General features: G+C 43.2%; 5 protein-coding genes across 8 annotated transcripts, besides 6 other annotated features; 3 read left to right on the top strand and 2 right to left on the bottom strand.

The window, feature by feature from the left end:
* Positions 1-830: 830 nt before the first annotated feature.
* Positions 831-898: a mobile genetic element.
* A 406-nt stretch (positions 899-1,304) lies between these two features.
* Positions 1,305-1,750: a mobile genetic element.
* Positions 1,751-6,180: 4,430 nt separating this feature from the next.
* On the top strand, positions 6,181-7,812 carry hkb (huckebein). The gene is made up of 2 exons (NM_079497.4): positions 6,181-6,978; positions 7,044-7,812. Exons 1-2 carry the CDS (start codon positions 6,324-6,326, stop codon positions 7,280-7,282), a joined length of 894 nt encoding a protein of 297 aa, NP_524221.1. The 5' UTR covers positions 6,181-6,323; the 3' UTR covers positions 7,283-7,812.
* A 1,039-nt stretch (positions 7,813-8,851) lies between these two features.
* Positions 8,852-8,954: a mobile genetic element.
* A 399-nt stretch (positions 8,955-9,353) lies between these two features.
* Positions 9,354-9,786: a mobile genetic element.
* A 3,126-nt stretch (positions 9,787-12,912) lies between these two features.
* On the bottom strand, positions 12,913-15,072 carry CG1103 (uncharacterized protein). 2 transcript variants are annotated; one of them, NM_141199.4, is made up of 3 exons: positions 14,904-15,072; positions 14,524-14,826; positions 12,913-13,783 (listed from the first exon to the last, which is right to left on the bottom strand). In NM_141199.4, the coding sequence occupies exons 2-3, from the start codon at positions 14,753-14,755 to the stop codon at positions 13,323-13,325; spliced, it is 693 nt and encodes a 230-aa protein (NP_649456.3). In that variant the 5' UTR covers positions 14,756-14,826; positions 14,904-15,072; the 3' UTR covers positions 12,913-13,322. The 2 variants fall into 2 exon arrangements, with proteins under 2 accessions (NP_649456.3, NP_001036660.1); NM_001043195.3 differs by lacking the exon at positions 14,904-15,072 and having other exon boundaries at positions 14,524-14,875.
* Positions 15,073-15,152: 80 nt separating this feature from the next.
* Positions 15,153-17,948, top strand: Skp2 (S-phase kinase-associated protein 2). 2 transcript variants are annotated; one of them, NM_164340.4, is made up of 5 exons: positions 15,153-15,279; positions 15,485-16,358; positions 16,419-16,818; positions 16,882-17,041; positions 17,098-17,948. In NM_164340.4, the coding sequence occupies exons 1-5, from the start codon at positions 15,221-15,223 to the stop codon at positions 17,282-17,284; spliced, it is 1,680 nt and encodes a 559-aa protein (NP_730815.2). In that variant the 5' UTR covers positions 15,153-15,220; the 3' UTR covers positions 17,285-17,948. The 2 variants fall into 2 exon arrangements, with proteins under 2 accessions (NP_730815.2, NP_730816.3); NM_164341.4 differs by having other exon boundaries at positions 17,098-17,389.
* Positions 17,321-17,729, bottom strand: CG14645 (uncharacterized protein). Its single transcript, NM_144068.3, has one exon. The coding sequence runs from the start codon at positions 17,708-17,710 to the stop codon at positions 17,417-17,419; it is 294 nt and encodes a 97-aa protein (NP_652325.2). The 5' UTR covers positions 17,711-17,729; the 3' UTR covers positions 17,321-17,416.
* A 209-nt stretch (positions 17,949-18,157) lies between the features above and the next one.
* Positions 18,158-18,417: a mobile genetic element.
* A 338-nt stretch (positions 18,418-18,755) lies between these two features.
* CG9776 (uncharacterized protein) lies at positions 18,756-25,013 on the top strand. Of its 2 annotated transcripts, NM_141198.4 has the most exons (7): positions 18,756-19,605; positions 19,668-19,835; positions 20,350-20,537; positions 20,603-21,280; positions 22,579-22,727; positions 22,793-24,690; positions 24,810-25,013. In NM_141198.4, exons 1-7 carry the CDS (start codon positions 18,915-18,917, stop codon positions 24,818-24,820), a joined length of 3,783 nt encoding a protein of 1,260 aa, NP_649455.1. In that variant the 5' UTR covers positions 18,756-18,914; the 3' UTR covers positions 24,821-25,013. The 2 variants fall into 2 exon arrangements, with proteins under 2 accessions (NP_649455.1, NP_730813.3); NM_164339.4 differs by lacking the exons at positions 18,756-19,605; positions 19,668-19,835; positions 20,350-20,537; positions 20,603-21,280; positions 24,810-25,013 and adding an exon at positions 21,781-21,825 and having other exon boundaries at positions 22,793-24,770.
* Positions 22,164-22,439: a mobile genetic element.
* Positions 25,014-25,248: the final 235 nt, after the last annotated feature.

Below are 25,248 nucleotides of genomic sequence, written 5' to 3'. Positions count from 1 at the left end.
ATTGCACCTCAGGTGACAGCCGCGTCACCCAGCCCCATTGCAATAGCCCATATCCTACTGTTTCTTTCACAAATCTTTGCATCTCACCATTGCATTGAGCGGTCAGTCGGTCGGAATAGCATTGATAACTAAGTGTGAAAAGGCTTTTCATACAACACCGAAGAGGAGTTGTGAATCAGCAATGCTAGCATTGTGTGCATTCTGGGGAAGTCCTTGCCCTCAAAACCACTACCGTACATTTCAATTTGCATTTGACTTTGCGGCTGTTGTGGGCGAACTAAGCCACTTATGAAGCAAGCAGGGTGTCGTTTCCTAGGCGGATCAAGGCACGGGCCGCTCCTAGATCTTCTTCTTAGCTGGTCTTGTAACTAGGGCCCAGGAAGAGACAATTGCCACCGATTTGCGCTTCCTCCTTGACACTCGCCTTTGAAAATATGGGAGTTCTAAGAAGATTTCGTTTTTGAAATCCCCGATAAGCTGCAAAGCATGTCAAACGGTCAATTGAATGAGATTGCATAGGCTTAGACTTAGACATTTCTCCGATTCCGGGGAGAAATTAAGCGCGAAAAAAATGCTTAAGTATATACATTTGTATTGCCTTCAGTCAGTATTTTGTCCCGCATAAAATTAAAGTAATTTGTATATAATTTCGATCTGCATATCGTCTGTTTGTTCGTCCGTGCGTTATTACGCCAACCAGTCACTTTTAAAGCAATCTGCATTAAAAATTTAGCTTCGGTTTTTTTTCATCATGAGGTGGGCATCATTTTTATACTCGTTGGCCGCACTTTTAAAAATGATTTGGGTCTTTTTTTTTTTTAAATTTCTTGTTCGTGATCACACTAGCTGAGTAGCTGGTATCTGATAGTCAAGAAACTTGACTAAAGCGTTCTCTCTTGTCTTAATATACTGAAAGGATATTTAAGCGTTGGCTGCCTCTCTTGTTACATCATCCTTGGTGAGAGTATTGTTGCTTCTTTATGAATATTTTGCGAAATACTATATTAATGTTTAATATTGAATAAGGTTACTTGCAAGTTTAATTTCAATTTGTTTAGATACATTTTTCTGTTCTGTTTAATATTTTGTTCGACAAATAATATAATAAATATGCAATTTGAAACTTATTCTAGTCGAAGTAACATGATTTCGGCTTATTTAAGACTTGTTAATCATACATATGAATATCAAATTTTAAAACACTTAATCTGTAGCTACTTTAAAAACATAGTGGCATAGTGGCGTCGATTTAAATAGATTTTATTTTTTTTTTATTTAAAATTAAAATGTGTAAATACTCTTGTTTATACCTGTTACTCGTCTAGTAAAAGGGTATACAAGATTCTTTGAAAAGTATTTAACAGGCAGAAGGAAGCGTTTCCGACCATATAATGTATATATATTCATGATCAGGATCAATCCCGTCGTCCGTCGGGATCTCAGGAACTATAAAAGCTAGAATGTTGAGATTAAGCGTACAGATTCTAGAGATACGTAGACGCAACGCAATTATTCTTTAAAATGTTGCCACGCGCACTCTAACGTCCACAAAACTGCGACGCCCACACTTTAGAAAAATGTTTTGATATTTTTTCAAATGCTAATGGGTTTTGTAAATTTCTATCAATTTGAAAAAAAAAACTTTGCCACGCCCAGTCTGATAACAATCAATATTGAAATTTCTCGTTCACACTTCCAGCTGAGTTACGGGTATCTGATACTCGGGATCTCGACTATAGCTTTCTCTCTTGTTTTTAATGTCACAGATGGGGTTTTCGTAACTTAACTTGCCCGTTCGAATTTCAATGTCCTGTTGTACGCCGAAAATCCGTGTTATCCCCTACAGGTAAATACAACACCGATTCAGGCGGGTCGGCCCAACTGCGACATTGTTTGGATGCAAATATCTGTTAATAATAGAACGATTACCACCGAGGTCAACACTTGACAGACAACCAAATAGAAGAAATTCGAGCGCAGGCCGCAGAAATATTTAAATGAAATCCCGCCAATGGGCTGCTGACCACCGTTCACGTACGGCTGCCATCCCGTGAATGGTCTTCGCTACAAGCGGATTATCGGATTTGAGGTTAAGTGGTTTTCAGTAGTGGCAGCCGTTTCTAAATTAAATTTTTGCCGCAGACTCTCCCAAATGTTTTGACTCGGAGGCGACGAAATGCACGCGGAAGGCGGAGCTATCCGGGGACGCCATATTGCGACCTGGCAGCTGTTCCTGCCGCTGTTCAGATCGCAGATGTCCTGAAGATCTCTCTTCAGTCAGGCGAGGTGCACCACTCAGCTGTCGCGTGAGCCCCAAGAACTGTGCACAGCGGAGCTGGACGGCCGCGCGCGCCACGGACAAGCCGGGGAAACGATACAATTGATACCGATCCTATCACGAGTACGCGCATCCTGGGGAAGGAAACGCGAATCGAGTCAAACGCGGGGTGGATTTTGTGACGTGCCTTTTAATGGACGACACGACCAATATTGGCGGCATTGTGTCACGGGATGAATGCTCATCGGTAGTTGGCGGTCTGTATGGGTTGCCACAACCTTTTATTGCTTGCTGCTACGGCACCAACTCCCAGAAAAGAGCAACCGTGTTCCCCGCATAGGGGTTTGCCGCAAGAATTAGTCGAGTGCATTCGCTTGAAAAACTAATTTGATTTATGTTTTCGCATTTCGGCTTCCCAGTTTCCCGGTTTTCCTGTTTTGCCGCCATGGACAGCCATAACAAGGACGTTTGCTGTCCTTGGAATGCCCAGGCAAGCGCCCCTTTATGATTCTTCTGGCAAGCTCGGCGAGCTTGAAAACCACATGAGATATACCGAATGTTTTGCTTGTTATTGCATATTTTTATAACTGATCCCAAATCAGAGCAAAAATTAATTTCAAAAAACGAAAATTAATTAAATTTTCTGCAGATGGGCAAGAAAATGGAAAAACAGGACGACACAAGCCTAGCAATTTGTACGGAACGCACTGTATGCATATTTATTTAATCTATATATTTTTATTTTTGGAACGCAAGCTTGTTTTTGTGCATTAAAAGGAATAACATATTATCTGAATCCACCGAAATGTATATATGATCCCTTGTATTGCACAAAAATTAAATGTTTGTTTGTATCAATTTTCCCATATTGAGTAAAATTTAAAATAAAAAGTTTATTTCGAATTAAATGATATTTCCAGTTCTTTACCTCTTATTACTAATTCTGATAATAATAAATAAGAATAACAATTTGACCACATTTACTAGATGTAAAATTTAAGTCACTTACTAAAATATACTCTAAAAAACATATCATTTTTAACCTAACAAATTACAACGACAAAAAATACTACTGATATTATTATTGGTATTCCAGATTCTTATCAATATCTCAGAGCAGATTAACGGGCATTTGATAGTCTAGGTATTACTCTACGAGTGTTTTTAAAAGTTATACATTAAGAAAGTTGAAATTTTTTCTTGTAATTTGGTTTCCTTGTAAAACATGCATTGGACATGCTTTTTTGAAAAAGCTAATAGCCCTTTTCCGCATAAACATAATTCAGAAAATTCAATCAGGAAAACCATTTCGAAATTGTTCGAACTTTCAATCTTCGTCCAGGATCACCAAATAGTGAGCTGGGGGCTTATTGAAACCCCCTACCCCTAGTCCAGTCGTAATCTATGTGCTCGTGAAGACTCTATTAAGTTTACACACTTGGAATGATAGGTACTATTAGCGGGGATCAGGTCTAGCTTGCTAAATCTTGCGATTCCACTTCTTTGAAACGTAATCTTGCTTATGTGTCTTGTGGCAAAGTAATTTGCCGACTGAAGTTTAGTTACGCTGGAAGTTTCCCCTGATCATGTCGCCGTCTGGGTCTACGTCCATCCTATATCAACAATTCACGTACTTTCCTCATATGTGGCGTGTCCCAGCTCGAGCGCATGTGAAATTTCCTAATTAATCCAAATATGAATATTACGTCGTGTTCTTATCTCGGGTGTATATCCCGTCAGGTATTGGACAGTGCAGCTAATCGTTACAGGCAATCCTGCCATTCCATGAATGAATTCACGTTCGCTGGCCGAGTGGTTACCATATCTAATTATTTTATAACTTCCTTTCATACCGGTTATGAGTGCCGCATTGTCCTAGGTAGGTTGCAGTTTACGACCCGTCGGGCTGTGAGACGATTGCGTGGAAATACCGGCGCTCATTACTTTAAGAATCTACTGCGGAAAATCCCAGGCTGCTGCAAGCCCAAGTCCAAACCTACGCAAATAAGCTAGTGAATTTTACAGTATCACCACCCTCAAGCCAGCCCAATCGGCTATCTACCTGCCACCCGACCACCAAGGGATCTATCCAGATCACAGGATCGTCCCTGCTCACGGCAATCCCAGTTTATGAATGAATTTACTAAATGAGCTCAGTCGTGAATGAAATGTTCTCCGCGGACCGCGTTTTATGGACGGTTCTACATATACATAGGTACTAACAAACCCACAACAACCCAGCCATGCCGCTGCACTCATTAGCATTGGTCGAACAATGCAGTTGGACGTAATCCCAATGATTTCCCTTTTGTTCTAAATGGCAGGACAGGGGCATAAGGCGCTAGGCCTGCGGAATGCACCTTCCCTAGAAAGCAGATATCTTTTAGGAAGTTATTATCGCTTTGGTCCGATGACAGCAGTTTTATACTCTTTTAAAAAACAACAAAACGAAAATATTTCGTTCAATTCCGCAAATCTTTCTTTTAATTCTAGCAGCAAACATTTTTATGATTATATGCTGTATCCGTCGTCTCTTGATTAGAATTAGAATTTGATTTCGAAATTATTTCAGGTATCTGTCGAAGAATATAGAGGTATATAATACATTTGGCTGCAAAAATAGGAGGCATATATTCATAATTTAGAGAAGGCTTACTTCCAATGCTTGTTGACTAGAAAATAAGATTGAACTCAGAACACTACTAATCCTATCGTGGGAATCCTTAGAGGGTATGTATTAATATTAAGTACCATTTTCCCTTTAAACTCAAATTCATACAGAAAATTGGAGTGGAAAGTAAACGCAACAGCAATTTGTAGCGGCTACCAATGCATGCGAAAAACTTGTGAACTTAAACACGAACTCTTAAAGCCAATATCGCCTTCTAAATTAAAACATTAGGTGTAGCAACGCACATTCAGCCAAAGTATGTTGTATCTGTTCTCGTAGTCTGCAGCCAGAATCGCGTTAGGGCAAACGCCTCCACGAGCCAGTAAAGTTTTTCTCAAGCACCCCCAGAGATAAAGATAAAGTTTAGGCGAACTGTACCAACTGAACAACACGCTCAAGCCTGGCAATCTCTGCAAATCCTGCCCAGCTGCTTGGCCCGCACTTTGCATATTCGTGATGTCGCGGAGCCACCCTCGAACAAGCACTTAATTTAATAATAAATTGCTGCCACATCGGGCACAGGAAACCCGAACCGCAGATAACCGAATTATACATTTGGAGAAGTATCTGTGTCTGGACGGAGGGAAGGAGGAGGAAACTGTGACTGGGAATGGGTATAAGATTGGGAGTGGGATTGGGATTGGGAGAGTGGGCCAAGCCAAGCCCAAAGCCAACCACCCGGGAATCATGGTCGGTGGGTGGGTGTGAGTACAATTCATAACATAACCGTGAAACGCAAATGCTCTGCTAAAGTTGCGCCCAAATCGGAGGCACCGCGCTGCTGGGATCGCCTGGGCCCAGTATATGTAGTACGGAGTGGAAAGAGTAGAAAGCGCAAGTTAGGAAAGCTGCCCGCCACTCGGTCGGGAGTTCGATTTTCCGGACCGGGAAAACTACGCAGGACTACACGCACACACCAGCGCCTTATATACTTCAGCTGCGAGTGTGTGTGCGAGCGGGCCGCCATTGTTGTGCCCTCGAAACCGAACCGAACCGAATCCGTGCCCGTTTCTGAAAGCGAAACCCACCCCGAAGCATCCCTCTCGCTCGCACATCCTCAGACAGACAAATAATCGATGAATGAAGCGACCCTCAGTGTGCGTGTGCGTGTGCGGGTGAGTGTGTATGTGTGTGCGCGTGTGTGTGAACGCAGGACGAATGACTGCCTGGGTATACGAAGTGTAGGTAGCCAGAGTCCTGGGTTTAAATTGAGAGGCGTCGGGGCAGGAGAGCTCAGTTCGAGTCGAGATCTCGCAGCACACACACAGCTCCGCACAACCAAATCAAGTCCAAAATCATAATCACAAGTGTTCCATCCAAGTGATTTAGTGTCGCGAGAGAGCAATTTAGACCTTCCATTAAAACTACTGCAAAATGTCGACGATTAACCTGCATCCCCCGCAAACCTACTCGCGACTTTTCCGACCCTGGGATACTCAGCGCCAGGCGGCGACCTCGGCGGCACCCAGGACAGTGAAGCAGGAGCCGGAGGCGATTACCATCAAGACGGAGCTGGCCAGCAGCAGTTTCGGCCACGACTGCGACGGAGACTTCTCCTCCGCATCCTCCTCTGCGTCAAGCAGCAGCAACAGCAGCAAGTCCTGCTACGAGGAGGCCCTGAACCACAGCAGCTACACCCGCACTTCCACCCCGCTGCTGGACGCCGCCCCGCACCCCGTCTTTTCACACCCGCAGTCGTCGCCGTTGGACACGCACGCCGCCGCCACCGCATCCTTGGCTCCGCCAAACCAGCACGCTCCATTCCTGTCGGCCGCCAGCGATCTCTACTACGCTGCCGCCGCCGCAGCAGCCGCTGCTGCCTCCACGCCCACTGCCGTCCCGGGCTTCGGCATGGACCCGTTCACTATGGGCCTGATGGAGCAAGAGTACGCCCGCGTGATGGCCGAGGACGCACAGTTAAAGGCGCTCAACAGCCGCAAGCAGCGGCCGAAGAAGTTCAAGTGCCCCAACTGCGACGTGGCCTTCTCCAACAACGGCCAGCTGAAGGGCCACATCCGCATCCACACCGGTAAGTCGACCAGAACACATCTGACCCCGAGAGTCCCACTCACTTATCTCCATTCTGTTCTGCAGGCGAACGCCCATTTAAGTGCGACGTGAACACATGCGGCAAGACCTTCACCCGCAATGAGGAACTGACGCGTCACAAGCGAATCCACACCGGACTGCGGCCGTATCCTTGCAGTGCCTGCGGAAAGAAGTTTGGCCGACGCGACCACTTAAAGAAGCACATGAAGACGCACATGCCGCAGGAGCGCCAGCTGGGCCCGTCCATCTTCGTGCCCATGTACTCATACCTTTATGGCTACTGAGAGGGAAATCCTGGCGAGCTTTCCCCTTGCCACGCGACCCTGCATTCCAGCGATCTGTAAAGCGCTTGCACGCTTTAAACAAGCATTACCGAACCGAATCCAACGAAACGAAACTTAACGCCAGCAAAAACTGCCTAGCCAATCGTGGACAGAACTACCTCAGCCGTACCTGGCGCAATGTGGCGCACTCACCAAACCCAATCTTTGGACCTCGACGATATATGCAAATATTGAGATATTTATTTTTTAACGCGTATTTACACTTCCAGCTACGTGACTGGTTATGATATTCGGCACATGTGTAAATAATCCCTAAGTGATCCTTCCTCATATGCTAAGCGATTAAGAAATTTAAGAGATGCCCGGATTTACGTCTAAGTTATACTAAAGCTGATACTTTAACAGTTTTATAAGCTGATCGTGGTTACCAGATACATACGATTTATACACAAAATTATACGATCATGGTTATATCTGAGAGTTGAATTATACGATTTATGTTTACAACACAAAATACACAAGAAAAACCGTACAAGAAAGACCTTTATTACCTGGGCGGTGTTAGAAATGAGGAGAAATGTACATAGAACTTGCAATTTTGTTCCCCAATGATTAAATGCATAGTTCCATTACGAGTATACGAGGAGCTAAAAACCAAGAACCATTACCTTTACATGTTAATGATCCACTGTCACTTCCCGTTAACCAGATCGTGCGACAAACCGCTCGTCATGCCGCCAATATCAAAGGCAAATCGGAAAATCGCATTTGAACTGTCATAAAAGGATTAAAAGGCACAAGTCATTTGGTCCGAATCTATCCAAATTTCATTCACAAATTACCCAAAATGAAACAGCACCCCAGACAAGCTGAAACCGACCAAGCCGCGATAATGAGCAGCGCCAAAACTAAGGGAAAAGTGCATTCGTGTCGCTGGCAATCTTTCCCACAGTCCTCTTTCGGTCCAGATGTGCCCACGTAAATTCGCCATTACTCAGCTGACAGCTTGCGTCATTCATTAGGACAATAAAGTGGTTCACCTGAGCAAAGAGACCTAGACACAGTGTCTGCGACAAGTCGAAAAATTACCTATGTGTTTTTGTTTGGAATTCGTTGTTCGAACAGCAATCGATTCCTGGTCACTATCAATGGCACTTCTAAAAGCGGACAATAGGTGCAGTTTATGAAAGCGGATCTAGGTGGACACCCAGCTTCCCGGACAATCGAAAATTTGTCCGCTTGATAGGGGCGTGCAGTCCTTACATTACGTGTCCCCTACCTGCTTATTGTTTTTCTCGGGCCTGAGAATATTTTCATATCGGCCAGACAGTGCGACGTCGTTCACATCGCACAAGTGACACAATGATCTATGCCGTCTCCATTCGATCCTTTACAATTGCGACTATTTGCTCCAGATACACAGTGCACCTAAAACTTCTTGAGACCACTCTCTGCAACAAGTTCAAACAATCATTTTTCAAGATGCGTGATAGTTGGCAATTAACAAGCGGGCAGTTTGGATTGATCGACGAGGGCATTCGGCAACCATGGGATTCCTAACCTAAAACGCATACATGTTCTTGACCAGATTCACTTGCCGATCCTCTCTAGGCATGTTTATCCGTCAATACAAACGTCGAAATCACTGAGCCCGAAAGAAGTAGAAGGTTTATGGAATCATGATACTATTTTTGAGTTTTTTTATTAATGAATACAATAATGTATGTGGACTTTAGTCATATCATATCATATATCAAGAAGTAGGCCATTTCGATATGGTGTTTTATTTATATGTAACAAACATACCCGTATTTCTAGTGAGCACAACGCTGATAATAACCAAATCGCAATTTCACATTTTAAAATTGATAAAAACGCAGAACTGAAATAGTGGTCAAAAATAAAACTTTACAAAAAGAAAGCTGAAACACCCGTGTAGAAATGATACGTTAAGAAAAAAACAATGAAGATACATTTTCATGTTTTATATACCATACCGTTACTAGGTTTAAGTTTTCCATATGGTGAATGAATATGTCATTTTACCCGTTACTCGTAGAGTTAAAGGGTATACTAGATTCGTTGTAAGTAGTACGTAACATGCAGAAGGAAGCGTTTTGGGCCATATAAAGTATATATGTATATATACTGTTGATCAGGATGAATAGCCGAGTTAAACTGGCCACGTCTGTCTGTCAGTCCGTATGAACGTTGAGATTTCAAGAACTATAAAAGCAAGAAGGTTGATATTAAGCATACAGATTATAAAGACAAGGACGCATCGCAAGCTTGTTGACACACGTTGCCACGCCCCTTTTAAAGCCCAGAACTGCCACGACCACACTTTTGAAAAATGATTTGATATTTTTAAGGACAGACTTGTAAATTTTTATAGACATTCCAAAAAAATTGCCACGCCCATTCTAACGCCGACAAGCTCCCCAAGCCCTGTTACGCCCCCACTTTTCAAAAAGGTTATGATCTGTTTTCATATTTTTAATAGTCTTGTAAATTTATATCGTTTTTATAAAGTAACATTTTGCTTTTTGTTTTTGGCTGTTTTTATGCAGCAATGTGGTTTTGTGCTCCGATCTGGCCCGTTCCGACTTATATACTACTAGCAATAAGAAAAAGACTTTTGGGAAAAGAGAAAAAAGATTAATGCAAATCAAAAACTTAACTATTTTCATTCTACGATTTCTGATTTCTTCATTCTGACTAAAAGCAAAATTTAAAAATAAGCTACATACTATCAGTACCCACTATTAAAGATACATTTTTTAAAACGGCATAGTTGCAATATATTATCATAAATATATTACAAAAATTAAAAAAAATGACATCAGTCGTGTCTATACACTTTTGTCCGTTTCTCCACAAACTAGTTTCTAAATTTAAAAGCAAACAGCATGTAAACTTCGCAACAGCCTTCATTTTAATGAAGGAAGTATACAACTCGGAATGGTCCGGATCGGTCGACTATATAATATAGCTGCAATAGAAATTTCTAAAAATAAATGGTAACGTGCTTTCCTGGCCATAATGCGTTTTAATTTGGCATAAACGAGCTTTTATTAATAGATAATCTCTGTTTCATTTTGATGAATTATCTTATATTATAATTATATCGTTTTGTTGACTCAAGAACAGCCGTAATATTAATTGAAATTATTAGAAAAGAAATAATTTTCGTTGTTTTTTAGACTCCATTTTTTTTTTTTAATTTACTTGTTCCATTGTATTTATATTCCAATACATAGAGTATTTCTCGGATCGGGATATTGTTTTTTAACGCCTATATTTGTAATTTTTCCGATAGCAAATATAATTATTGTTGTATTCTTAAAAAAATGATCGGCAACAGAAATAAAATATAAACAAATAGTATATAAACTAATGTATGTTTATAGTATATTTTCAAACAAAAACAATAGAAAATGCTATAGTCTTGTTTTTTTAAGTGGCTTGTCCAAAAAACGTTTATTATTAAATGAGCTAAATTGATCATTTCTAAAGCGTAATTTTATTATTCAGCCTGCGTGGTTCAACAAAGAGTTAAAAGTACCATTAGTTAATGTATTATCAAGTATGAATACAGCAAAATATTATCAACAAATTAAACGCAGTTATAGCTAAGGAAAATACTCCTAATAATCAAATAATCGTTTTCCACGAATTTATAATTTAAACGTAAGGTATCTCAAAATTGCTCTAAATTTTCCGAATAATACTGCATTGTTTCACAGACAATATCAGATCGAAAGAAATTATTTCCTAACAAGAAAGTAGTTTGGCTATCTATGTATAACCTATGTATAACCTGACATCGTGAAACAATGTAGGACACTGGCCATTCATAACCACAAAGAGGCCAAACAAGATTCAAGATTTTTCGGGTGGTCCGCAGAAAGTTTGCAAGGAGCTAATTGCCAGGACTATCAGAGACACTATCCTGCCCACCCAGAGCGCTCATGCCGAGGAATTGAAATATCCTTTGTATCACTAATAGAGAAATATACGGGCCATAATTTCGCAATGCCACAATAGGAACTGAAATAGAAGCAGTGCGAAAACCCAAGGATCGAAACGGGCAAAGAGTGCGTCGAATAAAAAATGGTGTCGGCTACCTTTCCCAGCGCCAGTTCTCCTCAGTCGAGTCAGTGCTGTGATGACTGTTTCATTTTCAACCCCTGGCCCAGCAACCCTCATCCCTTGTGGCATGCACAGGGATGAATGAGAGCAAGCGGGACAGGGCCCACCCGAGGGCAGGAGGTATAGAAGCCTTCTGTACGACGTGTCAGAGGATCCATTTAATTGGGAAATTTATTGGCCGTCAGGAGCAACAGCCCCTGATTTCTTCAGCCTGCTTGTTTTGCGGTTCTGGAAATGCTATTCAGTTGCATAGAGGAGTCCTGCTCTATAAAAAAACTATAGTCCAATTCATGTAAACAAGCGGACCGAGAGAGTGTTGTCGCCTCCGTCCCCAGCAGTAGGCGGCATCAACGTGGGTGGTGACCGCTGTGGTATTTCTATTGATAAGTTCCTGCATTCGATTACCAAACTTTCCAGTTAATTATGTTTGCATAGGCTTCCTCTGGCATTTCGGAGTTGCTCAAGAATCCCAGTTTGACGATATTCCTGCGGCTTTAGCGGGTTGCGATCGTATTTTCCAGGGGTCTGCCCGCAGATCCTAGGCGGAAGATTGGGTATGTTCCGAAACCGCTAAACGACGGTTTATTTACATTAACACTCACAATAAGTTTATTGTCGGCTTCCTAATCTCGCCGAGCTCGAGCTCTTCATCTAATGAGCCCGTACTTGCACGGTGTCTGAGCATATACGCAATTTGCGGTCTAATCCTAACGCCGCGTCTTGCATAATACCTTTAATACGCAGATAGTGGAAACAGACTCGCCTGGTTTGCCCAAATACCCACACGTGGTCCTAAGCTGCTTACCTAGGTAAGTCGCGGGCCAGAAAGGTCAGAGAGAGTTTGCCTGTTCTTTATCGCCAGCAAAGGTGGCAGCGATTGAGAATCAATCAAAAACGCATCAATAAAACTTGCGCAATGTCACTGCATCACACCGAAAACCAACCAAAAACACCCGAGAGTTACCCAGCAGGACATCGGGCCCAAAGGCAAACAGTAGGTGGTGCCGGAAGTGCAGGGCCGTTTTCCCATCAACATGAGCCCTGAAAACTAATTAAACTAATGATGACATAATTGGCTCTATCTGCAGCAGTCGAAGGTGTCGCGTTCTTTGTGGGGTCGCACAAACCGTCAGAGGTCCCGGAAAAGAAACAGATATATTCATTTACTCTCACAGAAAAAAGATAATTGATTTCTTTGCGAAATTGAATGCAATGACACTTGGATTTTCCGCTCACTGTGAGGTCCGGGCTGTTTCCGACTCGAGAAATGTTTTGACATTTGGGAAAAGGCAAGATTCTTGGACAATTCATCAGCGATCAGAAACCCGGACCCTTTTTACTTTTTTTTACGTTCTTGGAGTTCCTGGATTTTACCATGCGGAAGTGTAGCGTGTGCTCTTCCAACGAGCTAATTCCCACTTCCCCTTGGAGCTGGCCCCGACATGATGGGCCAATTAGGAAACAAACGCTCGAGTTTTCTAATTTTTAACAATGACTGTTGTTGCTTTATTTGTAAATATGCACATAAAAATACTTGGCTGCCGATGGCAGTAAATACACGTTATAGAAAAATGACATTCGATTGTATTGTATGTATGTATATATGTAAAGGGTATATAAATATGGATAGGTGTGGGCAGTGCTGTGCGCTTTAGTTTGTCTTATTCCGATGAAAGATCGGCAGGCCAGTCAGGCGAAGTCATTGTACGCTTATTTAAACGAATATACCATAAACTGAAATGAGTATATAGACGGCCCTTGTTGTTGGCAAGGTAAAGGCATTAAGTAAGGCACAAGTACTTGAGCCACTGAGATTACTAGGTGTCGCTGCTCGTACGTTTGCCAAGCAACTTCGTAGAGGTTCATTTGGGAATCCTTCTCGCCTTCCTTAGTACAGCATTATGGCGGTCTTGTTTTTATCGTCACATGGCGCCTCCAGGCATTGGCGGTTGCGGAGGCCGAGTCGCTGGGCGTACAACAGGATGGCGATATTCAGCAGCACAACGACGGTGGATACCACGACCAGGTAAAAGCTGTAACCAAGATAAGCCAGTCCATTGCTGTACCAGTGCTGCTGCTGCTGCTCAGTTAAAAGAACGTTGTGTATGAAATATTGGTAGAACTGCACGAGCCAAGCTACAAACGCCACTATTTGCGCCCCCGCGGCGCATATGTTGGAAGTCAGGAGCAGCATCATTGTGCCTCCTTTTTTGGCCGCAGAGGCTGACTTTAGGACAGCGGCGATGGCAGCCACAGCGCAGGCCAGCAGTGCGAAACCGGTGCCCAAGGTAGTAAGTAGCCAGAGCCAGAAGCTAGTGTCGTCATTTTCTGTCCGAACAAAGGTATACACTGAAAATACGGTGTGAAATAACAAAAGTTAAACAGGATTGCTTTAAAAATTTTATATTTTATTTGCATCTCCAAAAGCTGTTAAGCTTCCACGACGTTTTTATTCTATGTTGCATATTTGTGGCTCGCAATATAATACCCTTGCAATTTTAAAAATTGTAAACCCCAAATTTCAACCATATTATATAAAAGCAAGTAAAATATGGTTCCCTATGTCCTCGCTTCTATTATATTTTTTGCGCCAAAAATTTCAATATTTTTCAATTTTGTTAAATAGAATGTAACTTCCCTTTAGCCCTAAAGTTTGTTGTGTCACTTGATTATTAATAAGAAAAACAAAAACAATTTTGGTTTTTACAATTTAATTTTTAAGCATATCCTTAGGATCTGCAAGATAAATAAATGTAATCGAAAAGTATACATAATGGTTAATTTTTGGATATGTCTGCACTGATCATGAGTATTATTCGGGTATTTAATTTTATCAACTCGCCCGATTATGTTTGTGATCTTCACAACTAAACAAATTTAAAAGTAAATCTATTTTTAACAACAGTCTTATCCAGGACAATATCGGTTTTCAACTAATACATGCCCCAATAATCAGCACATTTTCCTAATCGTATATTCATTCAGAAAGCGTCCCAAGAAGTTTAAAGAGGCTAATTCACGATGCAGGTAATGAGAAGATCACTCTCTATCTAGTTTTCCCTGCTATCTAGGCTACTTTGATTGCTCACCATCAACCGAATTTGTGCGGACTCCGAATCCGGGATTCAGGTGGTAGTTGCCGAAGAAGAGTCCGAAGTTGAATTCACCCTTGGCGTCCGACGAGTTCTTGCGGCGTGGAGTGGCCCGCACCCAGTGATTAGTGGTCATGCTGACGAGCAAGAGGCCAATAGCCAGGCAGCTGCCAAAGAAGGTGGAGAACACTAACGCCCGTGTGTGCAAGCTCATCTTGATAATGCTCATGGAAGACCGGTGGCATATGTAGAAGGCTATGCTGTTTTCACCATTAAGAAATGTCTAGGGCCCGACTCCAGCTGCAGCGAAGAAAGTTAGTAGGAAACGTTAGTAAGCGGAGGACGCAATGCCAGTGGCCTTGCAGCGTATTGCTTACCCTTTTATGACTATGTCGGCGGGATCAATTGCAAATATAGTCTTTGTTCGCGGAACAAAAGATTGTTGCACAGGTAAACAATTAATATAAACTGTCTTGCCCTTGTTTTTTTCTCAGAAGAGAAGACTGAGCGGATATTTTTTCTCAAAGAGTACGGTAGCATTAATTTGGGATTTGGTCTGGCAACCACGGCCCGTCTAGTATATTCGATAACGATACAATTCTCATACCAAAATGGCTCGACAACCCTGGTTCCATGCAAAAATAGCGCGAAGTTTTTGTGTTTACGGCGGTGAAAAAATAGATTTCGTGTAAATATGAGCAGTCGCAAGCACAGAGGCTCCGAAAACATGGAAAATTTGTGCCCGGTGACCAGGTGAGTTTTCCTTTGCTTGGGGTGTGGGTTCAAGCAGCAGACCACTGAACTGGTCGCGTGACGTCACACGCGCCACAAGTGTCCAAAAGAGGTCAAGAAAGTAACTTATTGAATTGCAGGGTTCTTGACCCTTTCTTTCATCAGCCATTCTGCTGATGAAGCACGATCGAACTGCACACTTTTAATAAATTTTCGACTATTGCAGAAAGCGCTCGACTAATAAGAACCACGTCTCTGTTGTGGGCGCTCTAGTTTCCACTACGAAGTCATCGCACTACGAGCACCCTTCCTCGCCCTCGGCACTAACTTTTGAGGCCCTAGAAGAGATGGGAATCGGAATGCTTGATTCCGAAGAAAGCAGCTCCTCAGCCCTCTCGGCCATCGCTTTGGCGGTTAGCGCCACCAGCGACGACAACTCAAATGAGACGACCCCGTGCGCCAGTGTGTCGCGCATGGCGCACCAGCTACAGCACACGCAACGGCTAAGTCTGGGCTCTACGGGGGACATCACACTGGATAGCCCAGCTGTGGAGGATTCACTGTCGATGTCCCGTCAATCGGCCGAGAAGCTGCAGATTCTGGCGCAGGCTAAGCGCTCGTCGTTGGGTTCTGAAGGTAGCGGCAATTCAAACTCGCCCAGCAAACGTTTGCGCAACCCCCTGGCTGCAGTCACCTGTAACAACCAGATTGATGGGACTGCTTCGCTCAATTTTCAGCCATCAACCAGCAGGTTGGCGCAAGTTCGCCAGGCAAAAAAGCCCTCGACAACAAATATTACAACCCGAATAGTGGCAGCGGACAGTTTCTTTGTGTTTCGCACCCCGGCCATGAGTGCCCACATCAACAGCGGCATAAACTACTTTGAAAGACTTTCAGACGAAATACTACTTGACATCTTTAAGTGGCTCCCGAAGAAGACGCTGCTGCGCATGGCTACCGTTTGTCGACGCTTTAACCGCTGCTCTCGCGATGAGACTTTGTGGACAAGGCTAGATTTGGGTTTGCGGACAATTAGACCAGGTGCCCTCGAGCAAATTGTACGGCGGGGAGTCCTTGTAATACGTCTGGCCCAGACTAGTGTAAGTTACATCTAACATTATGTTTTCGGGAAACAAGAGCATCTAATCTTTGAACTGTAGATCCAGGAGCCCGCATTTGCACCATATACAGAAGTGTTTAGGACCCGATTACAATATCTTGACCTGAGTATGGCTTCCATCACCCGAAGCTCACTGCTGACACTATTGTCCCACTGCCGCCAGCTAAAGAAAATAAGCTTAGAGAATATTGAGCTCGATGATGACATCTGTGCAGAGATCGCAAAGAATGAAGCTTTGGAGGCGGTCAATCTGACTATGGCTAGTGGCCTGACGTCCAACAGTGTTCGCCTGATGATGGAGTCACTTACCAGCCTAAGCAGCTTAAACATATCGTGGACTGACCTAAGTGCGGATGCTGTTACGGCGTTGGTTACCCACATTTCCCCCAACTTAATTCGGCTCAATATCGCTGGCTGCCGCCGCGTTTTGTTTGACTCGCGTAAGTAGTTCCCACCGTCTTCAATGATATATTTCCTTTTTGATTTGAATTTAATTTGTTTAGATGTTGCAACCCTGCAAAAACGGTGTCCTCAGTTGTTGGAGCTTGATCTATCTGATTGCAATAGTCTAACACCAACAGTCATTACTGCAATTATGAAGTTCAAGATGCTGGAATATTTGTCCGTCTCCCGATGCTATCTTATTCCAGCAACCAAATTTATGTAAGATTTTTCCAGCAAGCGTCTGATTAATCCCTACCCAGTCATTTTCCTTGCAGTGAACTTAAGAGTATGCCCTCGCTAACCTATTTAGACATATTTGGGATGCTGTCGGACACTGCAATGGAAGTCCTTGAGAAACAACTGCCAAAAATGGGTATAAACAAATTCATTCACAGTTCGGTATCCCGCCCGACTGTTGGCACGCGACGCACCTCCATTTGGGGTCTGCGCACGCGCGACTAAGTCTCGACTCTGCTGCTTCCGTTACCATTTGAATTTGTTTTGCTGCGTAAGCCACCCGTAACGCAGTTATTTTATTCTCAATTCAACAACATAAATAATCACATTTAGCTGTTCTTATTTTTGTGCGTTTGGTCACTGATCCGCTTCGCTAAGGGGCTCCACTGGTTTCTCCCATTCCCATTCCTCCCAGTTGACGCAGTTCTTGAGACTATCCATGAATCCTGTTTCGCTGGGGCACTTGATTTCAATGGCTGGTTTGTTAAGTGTCTCACACTTCCAATACGATGTGGCATCCCAATTGTTGCGGAAAACTACAATGTCTAGCTCGGCTTGGGTCTTGCAACCCGGCTGTCCGTCACCATCATAGGCGAGGGCAATGCCAAAAGAAATCACTAGTAGGGAGGTTAGAGCGAGCTGAACCTTCATCTTTCAAAAAATGTTCTATGGTCTACTGGAAGTACTCGAAGCCTTTTATAGTTACATAGTTGCAGCGGTATAGTATCCAAGTGCAGCTACTACCAGAAAATGCTTTTATAAATTGGCATTAATGTAAACACTCGAGAGAGGAAGGAAAAGATAACAGTACTTGCCCTTGACTCCAATCTGTTCAAACTAAAAAAGGTACAATGAGTCACCCAATTTTCCATTTAAAAATTCATTGTTTTTATACTATATTAAATATTTAAGAAAATAAACAAAAAATATGTCTTTTATCAAGGAAAGCATAATCAAGCCAATTCAAAACAAAATCATATAGGGAAACGACAAATATAAATATTTTCGATCTAGTTCGTAATCATAGGTTCAAGAACAAAGTTCGTATTGGACAGCCTGCCAAATTTAAAGATTCAGCAATATAAAAGTAACTAAAGCAAGAGAGAAGGCTATGGTCGAGTTCCTCGACTATCAGATACCCGTCACCCGTGGCAACATGGGTCAACTAACTTGCGCTGGGTATTTGTCTCTAGAATCTGTATGCTTAATCTCAACCTTCTAGCTTTTATAGTTCCTGAGATCTCGACTTTCATACGGACAGACGTACATGGCCAGATCGGCTATTGATCCTGGTCAAGAATATATGTACTTCATATGGTCGGGAACGCTTCCTTCTGCCTGTTTCAACGAATCTAGTATACTCTATTACTCTACGAGTAACGGGTAGAAATATAAAATTGAAACTATTTTGAGTCATCCCTCCAATTGGTAATTTTTTTATATATTAACGGAAATTTAAAGTGCGTTACAAAAGTAAAAATTCTTTTGGTGCTAGTATGCTTAACGGGGTGGACATTTCGGCGTTTTCCACACTTCTTGGGAAATCACTTTAGACAAATTTGTACCAATGTCGGTACTTAATAGTATTTAACTATAACTTACCTTTTGCCTTTGGTGTGAATAGGCTATTAAGCCAAAGAGTAAACATTCGTCGATTGTAACTCCCTTGTCATCGATGTTGGCCAATACGTGACAACATCGATAGTATCGATAACTATCAGGTTCAGGTTCGCCTGTATTGCACTATTTTGCTTCACACACGTAATTTCGGAATTTGCCAGAAAAACACCGATCTGCTATTGATCTTAGTCCAAAATTGCGTTTTTAAGTCGAAAAGACACTTTTCGGCTTTTAGATGGATGAAGACTCGGCTACGATACAGCTGGGGGATAGGCGTCTCGGTAACGCGGTCGATCATGATCTGCTTCCAGGGCCACCCGGCGTCGATGAGAAAAGCGGAAACGAGAACTGCGAGCCCAGGAGCAGTGGGTCGGGAAAGCGCGGCAAGTCGAATTCCAGGCGCCGTTCCACATCCCGTGGTCGGTCGGATTCCCGCAACACATCGCCGTCGAACACCCGGCGAAGGCATTCCCTGTCCCGCTCGCTGACTCCACCGCGTCGTCGTTACGATTCGCCCGATTATGGGCGGTACTCCCGACGGCGCTTTGATCGTGATCGGCGACGCTCCCCCGAACGCCGGCGCTCTCCGCCACGTCGCGGACGACGGTACGGACGATCCCGGTCCCGCAGCATGTCGCCCCGACGGGGAGGTCGATGGTCACCAAAAAAAAAACCGTCGTCGCCGCCAGTGCCCCCTCCGCATGGAGGACCACATCCTCAAATGACCCCTGGCTATGGAGCTATGGCCGCACATATCTACGGATCATACGTCGCTCCACCAGATGTTTACGGTCACCAATATGGAATTCCGCCTAACTCGTTTCCACCTCAGGGACCGGGGTACGGTATTCCAGGTGCCCCGCCGGACCAAAGCTCTTTTGGCTCTGGCTACGGTCCGCCTCCCACAAGCGCGTGGGACGTAAATGGTACGTTTCTAGACATTTAACGCCAAAAGCCCTTCATTTATTAAGCATATTATTTCCTGCAGTGTACGGTCAGCAGGTGTGGATTAACCAGCCTATTTCTGGGGTCCAGCCATCCGCTTCAGACTCCCTGATCCAGCCACAGAAGGCCCGCGAAACTCTCTCTGGCAAGACGATAGGCGAGGAGCAGTCGGTGCCAGCGCTCGAAGGCGCAGGTTTGACGCCTCAGGATGGTAAGTGTGGAAATGAATTACAATGTGATCACTACGAACATTCACATGCAAACCTCTCACATTGTTTTATTACTGTTGTCATGATTACTTGTACTTGTAACTTAATTGCGCGCAAATGAATCGCATACCAGAAATTACCAAAAGTCTAGGGTAAAGATCAGATTAATCAGAATCTAGAAGTACACGCGCTGCAAGAACTAACCAAGACCAACCCGAGCGATAGTCTCGAAATGTTAATTCGTTTCAAAAAGAAAATGCAGAGTTTCCGTTTTTGTGTGGCAGTCGAAACAAACAATTACGCCAACCTGGACGACCGCCGCCCCAACTGGCTCTTCATTCAACGAGGACTGGCAGAACAAGCAATCACGGCGACTGCATCCGAGTGTAATTAGCCGATGAAATGCACTCGAGAATGCATTTGTAAATGAAATTTTAACTTTTATTTATCTAGGAAGAATGTTTATTAATTAAAACCTATATATTTATCCCCCATATATATACCGTCGATCGGCAGCTGTTGCCCAAGAAGCGGAGAAGCAAAAGGACGAGCTTAAGAAACAGCGCGCTAACTATGTCAAAAAGGTATCGCTGCTCAAGAAGGAAATGAAAGTACTTAAGGACCAGCGCGAGGACCTGGCAGCAGGCGATGCCCCACCCTCGCCAACCACAAAGAATTTCATCGAAGAAAACGACCGCCTGCAGGTGAATTGGGATCCCAAAACCTTATCTGTTAGCCACTCTATGTAACCTGTTTTCATCCTGTATAGATGCAAATTAAGAAGAAACTTGACACAATTGAAAACGTTATAGATATGCTGAACGGCATAATTGGCTACGAAGAAGTTGAAGATGAACCATCTAACCAAAAGTCCCATGGCAAGACTCAACCGGAACAACAGGATAGTCGCTCGCACTCCTCCAGTGAGAGTTCTGCAGATAGCTCTGAATCCAGCTCATCATCTAGTACTGCTTCCGATTCGTCATCCGATAACGAAGACGGGGAAGGGGCAGGCGGCGCCGTAGGAAGTCCAACCAATCGGCTAAAGCACCGCGCCATAAAGTCGATGAAGTCAAAGCAGCTACATGGTGAAATGAAGGCAGTGCCAACCCAAGCACAAAATTACAATTTTGTGTTTTTCGATCCCGAGCAGCATTGGTGCGAGAGCTGTGGAGTTTTTCCAAAGTCTGCTCGAGACTATTTAAAGCACTTGCATGCCGAGGAACACATGAATCGAGAAACCATAGAAACTCCGTGGCATGTGGGTATTGACCACGATCCCTTTCCCACATTTGAAAACGCACCTGCCAGGCGCGTCCCCGTGAGGGGCATGCAATTTCTGGTGCCGGCTAACGCTTGGTTTTGCAAGCTCTGCAGTGTTTGGATTGGAGACTTGCACTGCGCTTCTGCTCATCTTAAGTCTAGGCTTCACTCCAATAAGTATCAGGTGAGTAGTAATATACATCTTTTAAAGCTCTTATGAAATATTTACTGTCACAAATATTCTTTACCATGTTAATTTAGGGTTTTGTATTTAATTAATAAAATATATATATTAAATATAAAAATACGGAGCTTGTAGGGCTGGTGGATAGAAGTACTTCCCAAAAACAAAATTGAAACAATAGTTTTGTTAAGATTGAACGTTATTTACATATCGTGAAATCATTTCTACGTTTAGCTTACATCAAAAGTTTTGTGTGTTAAATTTGCACTTAAGATATTTAGGTAAATTACGTTATTCACTTGTGCTTTCATGCATAAAAAAAGTTCGGATTTCAGGCATTTGCCATTCGCACATAATATCAGCTGTCACTACCCTTGGCAATGATGTAGTGTATGAGCAGAACAAGTTTGAAGATTGCTCCAATTGTCAACTTTTTTTTTTGCTGTAAAGTTGGCTTTTACCTTTGTGTCAATTTATTAATTATTAAATTGGCTTATTTTTAAAAGGTTAATTCTTCTTTTCCTTCCCAGCAACAAAATTTAATGGTAAGATGGGAATGTGAATGTAAATGGAGTAGCCAACATGTGCTTTAAATATATTGTTAGTACTTATGTAATCTTACTACAATCATAAGTTAACAATAAATAAATGGAAGCCTATAGAGGCATGTCCGTTTGTATGAACATCGAATTTTTGGGAACTATAAAAGATACCTAAGCATGCAGATTCTATTGAGGTTTTCGTGGCGTAAGTTTCTTTTAGAACATTGTCACACCACAAAGGCCACAAACGGTGGCTATTCTATGGTATTTGACGCCCAAAAACTGTCTCGCCCACACTTTTTAAAAATTTCATTATACCCGTTACTCGTAGTAAAAGGGTATACTAGATTCGTTGAAAAGTATGTTACAGGTCGGACTCGTTTGTGGCCATATAAAATAAGGATATTCCTGATCAAGATCACTAGCCGAGTCTGGCCATGTCCGCCTGTCAGTCCGTTTGTATGAACGTCGAGATCTCAGAAACTATAAGAAAAACTTCGAGAAGATTTAAGTTTATTCATTTCCCAATTTCTATCGACATGCCAAAAAAAATTTTATAGCTCTCGTTCGCACTTCCACTGAGTCACCAAAGGGTATCTAATAGTCGGGGACCACTCTTGTCAAAACTAACATAGGCCTTCCACTTACCTTTCTCGTATATATTTTATAATTGCTTTTATTAATTCTTCGCCTCATGCAATTATTCTCCTGTCAATTTGGAATATATTATTGACTTTTTGTACCCGTGCATTGCAGCAATTTTTAAATCAGAACCCCAACTATGAAATAGAGTGGCAAACAAACCGCGAGCGGGCCATGAATCAACAGAAAGATCACGATGATGCCAAGAATAAAAAGTCCAAGAAAGACGAGGACAAGGCGTCCAAAAAGAGGAAAAAAAAGGGGTAAGGGTCATAAGAATAATTTGAATCCAGATTATATTTTATATTTGTTTCTTTTTTACAAACAGCGGGGACAAAAAAAAAAAGAAGCGCAAGCACGGAAAGAAGAGCAAACGTAGTACAATAGATGCAAACAGCACATCGTCATCCTCCGATAGCTCTTCGTCGGAAGAGGAAAATGGACAGCAACCAAAGAAAGGTCGTACCGAACAGCAACCAATTTGTCAATCAGATAAGTCGACTAATGCAGCATCAATACGAGTGGCCATGAGAAAGCAGGAAAGCACACCAACAAATTTGAAGCCGGAAGTGCCTTGTCAGCCTGTGGTGCCGCCACCGCCACCGATCATAAAGGATTCCACAATTCCTTCAGAACGGGGTAAATGGACTGCCGCCAGTGTCGAAGACCAAAGTAAGGATCAAAAGAACCGGGATGATACCATGCTCAAGCAATGGAATAATGTGCAGCCTGTTATAAGTGAGAGTGAAAAAAAGTTGTTGGAGCAGCTTAAAGGAAGGCTGAAGAACAAGGGAGCCCGCGACCAGAACAACCACAAAGCAGTACCAACAGAAGCGAATGATGAAAAGTTTAGGCGGGGTGGAGGACGTCATTCTCGTTCACGTTCTAAGCGGCGCAGCTACTCTCGAAGCATAAGTCGCGGGCGGGATCGAGATCGGCGGGATCGTGAGCGAGATAGAGACCGTGGTCGTAGGCGTCGGTCACGCAGTCGTGGCCGACACTTCTCTCGTTCGCCCATAAGATCTAGTCGAAGAAGTCGATCCCGTCAGGGCCGAAGTCGACGCAGTCGTAGTCGCTCTATTGAACGGGTAGAGCGTCCCGTGGTCAAGCATTCCGAGTTTCGGCCCCGTACTGTGCCGGAACGCAAGCAAACTGATATAAAGCGCGACAAGAAGGATGCAGAAAGCAAGTCAAAGTCATCCAAGCCCAGTAACAATTCCTTGCCTGGAGGCAAAAAACTACCTTTCATCGGTAAGATGCCAGTATTTAAAAAGCAGTCTGTTCCATCTTTCAACTATGATGCTTCTGCTGTCTACACCAACGGCTGTTTGGAGGCACCACCTCCACCGCCACCTCCATTGGGCGGAGCGACAAGTCAGATAGCTGTGCGTCAACAAGCACCGACAGCTGCGCAGATTCAGATGGCAATGATGGAAGATGCTTTTGGCAATGCTCCCCCATTTCATCCAGATGCGGGTATGATGGTAGATTACGATGAGCTAATGCCAGATCCTGTCCAGTTCGCCAATTTAATGACGAGCTGCCCACCACCTCCGCCGCCTGGAGAAGGCTCTGAAGGTGATGCCCATGGCCCTGAGGATGGCGATCAGCATGACAACGAAAACCGAGAGGACGTCTTGCCCCCAGGCATTGATGAAGCTGAATCTGCCCTGGTACCGCATCCGTTAGACGCTGCGGCACAATCCCGAGACGGGGAACTCCCAAAGGACCTGGTCGAAGCGCTTGACATAATATTCCCCAGCGACGTAGCGATTTTGGAGGCATCAAATGGAAACAGTGAAAAGCAGGAAGATGTGACTATCACCACCATTGTTGAAGATGACGCAGTGCTCAGTGTGATTCATCTTCAAGATTTAGCTAAAGAGGGTATTCACCTTGTAACTATCAATGAAGCAGAGGTACCTAAAAAGTCACATATTCAAACATCGGAGAAGATTGAAAAGTTGCAGGATTTAAATGGCAAATCGGACGACGGAGTAAACATAAAACTGATTGACGCAGAGGATATCCCAATGCCGAATTCGCCTCCGGCTGAGCCGTCATTTGACGAGGAGACGAAAAGCAAGGCCTTACAGAAGCAAGCTGATATCTCAGAAATACCAGAGCCGGCTGTATCGCCTTCAGACAGTGAGAAGCTTCGTCGTCAGTCGGAGCTTGACGAGTTGGCTATGCTGGGAATCGACAGGAGTGACATGGCGGCACAATGTATGTAGAACGTGTCTTTCTTTGCTATGTATATTATTCTTTTTTTTTAATTAAATTAGAAACTGTGCTATTTGAGTCTTAAATGAGTTCTACATTATTTTTTCTATATATGTGCATAGATGCTCTGTAAGATTTGAGTTGACTTGGAGAGGGCGAAAGGCAAGTCCCGACGCCGGATACACGGGCGGACGAATCGAATAACACGTCAAGGAGCCCCATAAAAAGGAACAGTTTTAGATTTTAGATTGGCACCTGTGTATGAGTGTTTTTGACGGAATGTTTTAAATAAATGCGCATATATGTATGTAATATATGTAAGAATCCTAAAAACGTTTGATTTATAATTGCTTTAACATACACTGCGCGTCATCAGATTAGAGCCCCCTGCATGTCCCCGTTTCTTCTTATGTTCTGTTTTTCTATTTTGTTTTATTTTGCCATTGCATAAAAATATATCAATTTAATTTTTTTTTTGTTCACTGATATTCACCTCTTTGAGGATAAAAAAAGGTCCTGAAAAAAACCGTTATCTTTTTAGTTCTGCTTTGTTTTCTTTTC

The sequence above is a fragment of the Drosophila melanogaster genome, chromosome 3R (genome assembly GCF_000001215.4).
Source record: "Drosophila melanogaster chromosome 3R".
NCBI lineage: Eukaryota > Metazoa > Arthropoda > Insecta > Diptera > Drosophilidae > Drosophila > Drosophila melanogaster.
This window is presented reverse-complemented; position numbering and strand designations above follow the sequence as displayed.